Below are 10000 nucleotides of genomic sequence, written 5' to 3'. Positions count from 1 at the left end.
AATATTTAAATATAGAAATCAATATAATAGATTCTGAACAATTTAATGAAATAATTCATTCAGCTAATAAAGGCCATGAAAATAACATTTATTTATATAAAACAAGAAATCATTTTGATGTTATTAAATCCATGACTGCTTTTTGTAATTCCGATCATTATTGCCATGAATGTAAAGAGACAAACACAAATGCCCTTCAAAATGTCTTTGTTTTACTTTCATGAATGAAATCATTTGTGAAAAATGTAAGAGAAAATTTTATGGTGAACAATGTTTTAAATATCATCTCAAAAACCGTTCAAAGGTAAAAAATAAATCTGATACTGTTTGTTCCTCAGTTAAAAAATGTTAAAATGTGAACAAATAATTACTGGCAAACACGTAACAACTCACAAATGCAGATATAATGAATGCACAAATTGTGGAAAGTATGTCGATAAAGACCATAAATGTTATATGAAAAAATAAAAGTGAAAGGGGGCAACTGCACAGTTTACAAATCAATAAAAAAGAAATATTGGTGCTTTTCATGTAGATCATACACAGAAAAATATTTTTTGTATGACTTTGTCAAAATAAAGCCTATTCTGTGCCTCGTTGTTTGACATAATTTGTTTTTCCCGAAACACAAAAATTATGTCAAGGGAGCCTTTTTTGCTGTGAAAAACAAACAAATACACTTTTTTCAAAATACGGTAAACACTTACTAAAACCTTCGTACCCAATGAAACTTAATCTAGTTGTTAATGGTAATCTGTAGATGTCAGCCATATATATTTCACAGGGATCAACAATGCTAATTTGGCTTAAGAAAAGTATGTTCAAAGATGGCTCCTTTCTCACTGCACTATCATTAGTCAGGGACTATGCTTCCTTCCCGGTATATTTTTGGAGTAGTAGATGGACTTTAGAAAATTTGTTTGTCCGTTTTGAAAGGACTTACGTTGGTGTAGTTTTTAATACAAAAATTACCACGGGCAATCTTTGTGTTTTCAGGACAGTGCCTCAAAAATACCAAAAATCGACTTTTCTCGAGACACATTCTGGGAGACATGGTGTCAAGGACTGGTTGCGAGTTACGGAATTTCCAGCCGTGGCACTCAAGACACTATAAAATGCAAAAAAAACCTGCTTCGTTTAAAATTTTGAGATGCTGTGTCTGACTTATAACAGTTATTTTGATCATTTTTGACGCAGTGAGCCATACAAGTAGGTTGTCATAATAGAGGAGTTGTTCTTGCAACTTTCTCTTAACTACCCTGTTTTGCAGGAAACCGTCCTTTTATCGGTAAACATCCCACCTTTGATTGTTACAATAGTTACATGCCAACGGACTGTATCGTTTTTTTGTGGAAGTACCAGAAATAACTGATGGCGTAAATTTGCAATATCACTCAAACTGACGAAGAGATTCTTTTTTCGGGAAGCAAAAGATCTTAAACACGGTATAAGAGAGTAGAGCAGATTATATCCAGAGTAGTTATGGATGCCACCAAGCTTCCAAGGTAACAACCTGGCCATGCAATCGTATTTTTAACAAGGAAAGGGGAATTAGAATTACTGCTTACAATAGCACCAATTCAAAAACGCAATGGTGGCATCTGAACACTCCGGTTTCTTTTGTCCCTTAACCTTATTAATGGAAAAGTGGCTAGCCATGGAGCGCATGTGAGTCTTCTTGAGGCTTTTGATCTCTGACTCTGTCATCAGGCATAGGATCTTTCTAGAGAACATCAAGGGATGAGTGATTTCCTGTTGTAGCGCTTCGATCACATCTGAGTGGATGGCCGCCTGCTGCCTAGCAAATTCTACAGCCTCGTCATCAGTGTCATCAGAGAAGAATGAGGATATTTGCTGGGGACGCAGGAACTCCTCCTCGGTGAAGATCCGCTTCCTGTTCTCATCTTTCAGTCATCTCATCTCTTTTCAGATGTCATCTGGGTTAGCCTTGACCCGCGTGGTCTCGCCATTTTGAGATTTTCCCTCTAAATATCTCTTTTGCTTGGGATTAAACCAGAGGCGGGGCTTAGCAGATTCGCGACAAGCCCATCCCTCTGGCAGACAAGGGGAACCACAGTGTATTTCTGAGCCCATTATCGTCACTTCAGAGTGGCTCCCCCAGCCTCAAGACGCTCTGCGTAACTGACCTTTGCTCTGTCAAGTAGGGAGAGGCTCTCGGCCCAGCGGAATTCATGTTTACCGTACATGAGGTGCTGTTCCAGACGTCCGTGTGTATTAAAGGACTTGATGCATCCGTCCTCCGAGCATGGAAACAGGAGGCTATCAGCCTGGTGGGTATCAACTTGTTTCCTCATTTCAACGACAGAACTCTCCTCGGGTAAAGTGTCTGTAGGTGATGGCTCCAGCTTTGGCTGTCTGTGTTTCACTGACAAAAACTCTCCATTCCCTGCCTCCGCAGCAATCCATTCAAATTGGTTATTGCGTGGTATTTCTGAAAGAAGAGGGCAAAATGAATAACTAGGAGCATATGATGCAGTGGCCTCATGGTTAGTGCGCTCAACTCCGCATCGAGTGGTCCGGGTTCGGGCCCTGGTTGGGGATATTGTGTTGTGTTCTTGGGCAAGACACGGTGCCTCTCTCTACCTAGGTGCATGAATGGGTACCGGAGAATTTAATGCTGGAGATTACCCTGCAATGGACTGATATTCCATCCAGGGGTGAGTAGAACCGGGATAAGCTCTGGCCTAATGGGCCACTTGGCTTGTAAGCAGACTTTACTTTACCTTACCTTTACCTTACCTTTACCTTATATGATACAGTGGTACGGACGCAGACTATTATTGTTAATATAATTTTCGCTATTTCATTTGGGACCAAAATGACAAAGTGCACATGCTATGAAAACAGCGTATAGTGGACTGGGATTTGTTTTATTCGAACACATGCAATTGTTTCTCGGTAAATTTTAATTGGATGATGCATGCTTGCCTGCAAAGGAGGTCCAGGATTGGAAATTCCCTGTGCCAATATCATACGCCTTGAAGGCCGTAACACCTTCTGTCGTGATCTCGACAGAAGGTGATTACCACTTGATGGTCTTTGTGGTTACAGTGGTCTTGGCAACTGGTACAGCCGTTATTCACACACACATTGGACTCAATAGCCTTCTTAAGGTCAGCAGGTGTTGTTACTGAGTGACCTTGGTTAATGTATTGCTTCACATACCTCTTGATCTGGGCTGCTTTCCTATCCCATGGACCCTTGCCACCTTGTGGGTCACAAAAATCTATCCGGCAGAGGTCCATCTTGGTTTTTTTCTCGTAGTAATTTGCGCAGTGGTAGTATCCTGTGTTGTCTTGGCGGTATACCAATCTCCTTAACTCGGGGTGTTCATCCTTCAAGGTCGTCAACACATGCTCCATCACGGTCACTACTGTGTGACTGTCCTGTAGACCAGACTGAATTATGTGCATGAAAGTTTGTGCGATCAGCTCTCCTTGACACACCGTCAAGTGCCATGACATACTTCTCTTTCCAAAGAACTCAGACTGCGTTTCCCTGCCTGTGCGGATAAGAATTTCATGGCGAAATCCTGTGTGATTAGCAACAAGTCTTCCTGGATGCTATCCACAATGTCTGTCTTAGCTGTATCTTGGTGAACCATTCGCAGCTAATGAGTCTTCCAAGAGCGGATTCCGTCACATGCAGTTCTTGCTGTAAATAGAAGGTCGTCCTGAAGGTCCTGCGTTGGTAGACTGGATTAAGGACTCGACTGAATCTAAAGACTGAAGCAGAGTAGGGACATAGTTAGATAGGACGAGTGTACCCTAGGCTGAGTTCAGGTTTAATCATTTGCATACTGTTTTCAAGGTCTCGCAGCTCTCACAAAGTTGATTTTGTTGGTGATCACAGCGTTGGCGATAGCACTCCTTCTTAGGGTCGCGGAGCGCGAACACTCTACAGTGGATCTGTAAATCAGACAATCATACTGTTACACCTCTACACAATGAACAGACAGACTCTATTTACACCGTAGGCACTCAGGTCCCTTACCTTGTAATCGCTTTTGATGTATTGCTTGAGGTATTTTAAGTTCTCCTTGAGTCCAGCAATTACATCCTCAGTAACCCCATACTGCACTAGGGTGTCAAGGAGAGATAACAGATCATCAAAACGCCGCGCCCCCCCCCCCCCCCCTCTGCCGCATTGCTGTCTAACCCCTGTAAACTTCTTTGAACTGACACCACGCATGCTTCAGACAAGATTCTAAACAGAGTACCGGTCGAGAGTGGATTGTAATCCTCTTCACTGCAATAATGGTTATATTGCTTGATCAGGCGAGATGGACACAGTCCGTATCACATCGGGAATGTCAATCTTCATGCCGCTGCTTAATTTCAGGGTCTTTCTACCAAATGGGAGATCCTAAACGATGTTAGAAAAAGTAATAAAGTCGAGGAAGTGCTCTAACTTGACAGAGTCCACTTTTTCTCTAGGCTCTTTGACTGCCTGTTGTACAGGGAGTCCCGCGCCATCCTCCAGCGTGTATTGTCTTGCTGCAGTAAACTTGTATCTTGTCAGTCGAGGTATGTGCGCTGCCAGTGCTGCGTAGGTTATTTTACTGGCCACAAGACTTAGCAATTGGCGCCTTATCTTGGAGGAGTCAGCTTGTTTGTAGGGCTCCACCACTGTGACTTTGCCTTTGTCAGTGTTATCTGCTGGTCTGTGGTATTGTGCACGCGTGGCTTGGCTGATGTTGTCATCGGTCGTCGATTGTGTCTCCTCTTGGGCCGAGGAGAGCTAGTACAGAGTACTATCATGGCTAATAGCCAACCTCTCTAGGTCCCGTGAAAGCGCTTCCAAACTCTTTTCCTGATCACCTGCCAGGGCACTGTCTTCACTGTCCGCAGAAACACTTTCAAGAGCCTTGGTTAGTAATGCAAAAATAATATATAGATTTAGCCAAGCCTAAAATCGGAGCTCTCAGCTTGTTTATTCTTACTGGCTGTAGGATAAATGAAAATAATAAGCTTTGGAATTGTCCGCCTTTTGGTTTTCCCAGATATTGCTTAATTATATCATTTTATTCGCTGCCTAATTAGTGAATTCCGCTGTTAATTTCACCTGAAGAACCGACTGATCGCATGAATCACGAAGGGATGAGTGTGATATCGGTTTTTCCAGTGAAATCTACCGTCAAATTCACCAGATAGGCAATTAATTTTTCTTGAATCGCAAGAGCTTTAAATGAAAGCAAGGGAACGAAAAAGGAAAGAAGCCATTTCAGAGTCGACTGACAAAGGCCAGCGAATAGGAATCAAGCTAAAATTAGAAATCACAGACGTACTATAGCTCGTGATGTGACACATCGTCTTTGTCGGTTCAAGGTGAAGCAAAGAGTACTGTTTTATTGATGTACTTTATTTATTCCACTTTATCTCTGAAAACGAGATCATTTACATTTTGATGTATTTCATTAAAACACACCAGCTTGGCTCAGAACCAGAATCGGCTGGAAAGGACAACCTACAAACAAGATCTCCAACAAATTACCTGTACGTGCTGCTCTAAGCAAACTTCTGAAAACACAAGCTGGTGATATTGCTCCCTATACGTTTACGAGAACTCATTGCGATTACATGTTTAAAACATAAGTGCAAAATTTTCTTGTCACTGTCAAGGCACATCAAAAAACAGTTGGGCAAGCGGAGTAAAAAGACATCTTGTTCGCTCGCATTTTAAAGCCAAACAAACCAGCAACAGATCGATAATTTCTGTACAAAAAGAGTACAGATGATTGTTATGTAATTCCAGTTAACAATAAAAATTGGAGTTTCATTCCTGAACATGAAAATTATACATCCATTTGAAATAACAAATGGTTTAGTGTGTAAGAAAAGAATTTGTGGAGGAACTTCTTCCACCAACTTTAAGCTATTACTGGTGTAACGTTTTGTCGTTATCGTTCTCTTTCTCTCTTCTTTCGTTTCTGTTCTTCTGTCATAGGCCGTCCGTCCTTAGTAGATTGAAAATTAAAAATCGTAAGACATACCAAAAACTGCCATTCAGAGCAAAAAGCAGCCCTAAACAAATAGCGGGAACGCAGCACACAAGTTGCTGTGTGCCCTTGTGCACAAGTAACTTCAGAAACTTCTCAGGATTGACGTTCTATCAAATACCAAAAGAGAAGAGTATTCGCTGGGAATATGTATGTTTAATCCGGAAGGAAAATTTAGAGCCTAACAGCACACGCGTTTGCTCTGCTCACTGGAGTAGTCTTTATTATTATTATACACACATAAAAAAAAAAAAACATCACTAAACAACAAACTTGTTCAATTTTAAAAATATATATGTATCTAACTATCTAAAACTGAGTAGATTTCTATTGATAAAAATACTTTTAAAACGTTCAGTCCTTATTCTTGGTATAATGAAAGAGTGACCCCTATTTCTTAAAACTCTATCCCTAGTTGGCGGTAAGAGGTGATGAAGTGGATTGTCAGGAGACTTAATTTTCTCCCAAAGCTGGTGATCCTTTTCAGATAAAATATTCAAAACAGAATAACATACTTTTGTATATCCTAATTTAAAAGCTCTATTAAGAAATTTATCAATACGGCTTAGGTATTTGTTATAGAAAGCACCACCCCAAACCTCAATAGCATAAGTAAAAATTGAAAGAATTAGCGACTTAAAAAGAAGATCTAAGTAGTCAACCGAAAACCCATAGTGTTTGCAGACACGCAAAATGTAGAGACGAGAACTACCTTTGGATAGCATATAATCAAAATGTGTATCCCAGTTGGTTGAATTATCCTCGAAAGTAACTCCTAAGAGTTTTAAATTAGATTTGCGCTTAATATATTGCAAAGGGTCAGGTTGATCTTTTTCTGTTTTCCCTTTCATTAACATTTCCCATGTTTTCCCTAGATTTCAACTCATGCGATTATTTTTTGCCCATTCCATTATAGATTTTACCTCAATCTCGCTATCTGCTTGACTTAATTTAGCGCCAACTGGTATACTTAAGGAGATGTCGTTTGCATATTTAACCAAAAGATTACCAGATGGATTTACTGCCTTTATGTCATTGATCATAATCGAAAAAAGAATGGGGCCAATGACAGTCCCTTGGGGAATACCCCTATTAATAGAGAGATAACTAGTGCTTATTCCATCTAGAACTACCCTCTGTTGTCTACCCTTTAGAAAATTTACTATCCAATTATGAATATAGGGGTTAATTTAGAGTAGAGGTAAAAAGCTCAGCAGAACTCACCTGCCATCAATATTTCCTTGGAGTAAGGAAAAAAACTTGTAACGATAAGATGGGACGTTCAAGTCCGAGTATGGTGTATTTTTTGGTGAGGTTTATTTCCCAGTTTGTAGGTATACACATTGAGTAAAATCACACTCTAAAATTTCACGATCACCGAGGTATCTAATTGATAATAATAATAATAATAATAATAATAATAATAATAATAATAATAATAATAATAATAATAATAATAATAATAATAATATTTCTTATATAGCGCCTATCCAGACGTGATCTAAGCGCTTTACAAATCATGAAAAATTAAAAATTAAAAATTAATTCATAAACGAAAAAGTTATACAAAAATTTCCTGGAATAAATAAGTTTTAAGTCGTGTTTTGAAAGTCTGGAGATTATCAGAGTTTTTTATTTGTTCTGGGAGATTGTTCCAAAGTTGTGGCGAGGCGACAGCGAAAGCTCTAGATCCATAAGACTTCAAATTATAGCTGGTAGGGTTAAGACGGAGCGATGTCGATGAGCGGAGGGTTCTTGAAGGACGGTAGAGACTTATCAGTTTTTGTATGTACGAGGGAGACAAATCATCCAAAGCCTTGAAAGTGAGAATTAGAATCTTAAACTTCATGCGTTCATTAATTGGTAACCAGTGTAGATCTTTCAAGATGGGAGTAATATGGTTGAATTTCAAGGAAAAAGTCATTAAGCGGGCGGCGGCGTTTTGTGCATACTGTAGTTTTTTAACAGCATATTTCGGAAGATTGTACAGAAGTGAGTTGCAGTGGTCAAGTTTGGATGAGATAAAGGCATGCACAAGTGTTTTGGCAGTTTCCATTGATATAAATTGACATGGTACTGTCAAAAGTGACACCAATATTCCTGGCAGTTTGAGAAGGCTGGACGGTGTCTTGACCAAAGCAGATTGACGGCAAGCAGTGCTGTAGCCTAAAATTTGAGTGCATAAAGAGAAGCTCAGTTTTTTCTTTATTCAATTTTAGTTTGTTGATACTCATCTATTTGTCCAAATCAGTCAGGCATAACTCGATACGTTCAACAGCCTCAGTCAGTTCCAGGTCATTATTTGTTGAAAAGGACAAGTAATGTTGCGTATCGTCAGCATAGAGGTGAAATTGCAAGTTATGGTGTCGAAATAAGTCAGCTAATGGTGCAGTATACAATAAATAGAGGATACGTCCAAGCACAGAGCCTTGGGGTACTCCACATCTGAGGTTACGAGGTTGTGATTTATTCCCATTAATCAGAACAGATTGAGTGCGACCAGTAAGGTAAGATTGAAACCAGTTGAGAGCAGTTCTACTGATTCCAAATTTAGAGTTTAATCTATTAAGCAGGATTTCATGAGTGTCGAAGGCAGCAGACAGATCAAAAAGAAGAAGTATAACGCACTGACGATTATCAATAGCACACATGACATTATTATGGACACGTACAAGAGCAGTTTCACAGCTATGAAAAGGCTTGTAGGCCGACTGTAGTGGCTCGTGAAGGTGGTTACTGAGCAAGTACTCACGTAGGCGCACAGCCACGACTTTTTCAATGATTTTTGAGACTACTGTAAGGTTTGAGATCGGTCTGTAATTTTTAAAGATTTCGTGATGTAAAGAAGGTTTCTTGAGTAGAGGTGTAAGGACAGCAGTTTTAAGAGAAGGAGGCAGATAACCAGATTCCAGAGACAAGTTAACGATCTTACAAAGTGTGGTAGAAACATTTCAAAGTATTCTTTCATCAGTGTGGAAGGAAGTGGGTCTAAGATACATGATTTTAAGACGATCTTATGAGCAATCTTAGACAATTCATCAGTAGATGTAGGTGAAAAATTAATTAGTTGGCATTTTAGTGAAGGTGAGTCAAAGGTGCAGAAGAGATCAGGAGTCAAGTGAACTTTAATTTGATTTCAATAATTTTAGTTTCGAAGAATTCAGCGAAATTGTTTGCTAATGCTGCAGCTGACGAGCATGTTGGAAGAAATTTCTCTGCCTTTCTGTGTAAAAGACGATCAACATTGCGAAATAGAGCTTTGCTATCAACACCGGCTTCATTGATAAGATCAGAGTAATAATTCATTTTCGAGGTGTAGATGGATTGTTTCACGACAGTGCACTGATTAATATAGGCTTGATGATCAGTTTCAGTATGAGAATGGCGCCAACTGCGTTCAAGACGACGACAGATTGTCTTCTGTTCTCTGATGTAGTTATTATACCAAGGAGCTTTGGGCCGGATTGTGATTATCTTCGTACGCAAGGGTGCATGTTTATCCAAGATAGTAGATAGGTCACTATTATACTGGTCACACAATTCAGTTAGGTCTGATGAAGGTGAGTTAAACAAAGTAGACGAGGTTATATCTTGTACAAAACTTTGCAAGTTTATATTGTGTAGGCTCCGTGTAGTAGAGACCATTTTATGGTTTTGAGGTTTGCTGATGGGCAGGTTGCAATGCACAGCAAAGTGATCTGAGATAACTGGATCGTTAACGAATGGGTTTAGGGCTGTCAGTTCATCAGTTCTAGCGATGATTAGATCTAGGATGTTATTGTTTTTGTGAGTAAGTGAGACTGTGTTGAGGACATGCAGATTAATGCAATTTAGCAGATCCAAAAATTGGCGAGCTGTGTTGTCGAAAGGATTGTTGATGTGAAAATTAAAGTCACTGGTTACAAGTAGTTTACCAGGCAGTGAAACTAAGCGTTCCAGCATAGTAGAAAATTCGTCGAAAAATAGAGCCGTTGTCGAGCC

General features: G+C 39.6%; 1 protein-coding gene across 1 annotated transcript in view; it reads right to left on the bottom strand.

Moving 5' to 3' along the window:
- Positions 1 to 9133: 9133 nt before the first annotated feature.
- The window catches only part of LOC138005292 (uncharacterized), a 1323-nt gene continuing 456 nt past the window's right edge, over positions 9134 to 10000 (bottom strand). The window contains exon 1 of the mRNA XM_068851540.1: positions 9134 to 10000. This exon is cut by the window's right edge and continues 456 nt beyond it. Coding sequence (XP_068707641.1) covers positions 9134 to 10000 — 867 coding nt within the window.

Source organism: Montipora foliosa, chromosome 6, assembly GCF_036669935.1.
Source record: "Montipora foliosa isolate CH-2021 chromosome 6, ASM3666993v2, whole genome shotgun sequence".
Lineage (NCBI taxonomy): Eukaryota > Metazoa > Cnidaria > Anthozoa > Scleractinia > Acroporidae > Montipora > Montipora foliosa.
Note: the sequence above shows the minus strand (reverse complement) of the source record. Positions and strands in the feature narration are given on the sequence as shown.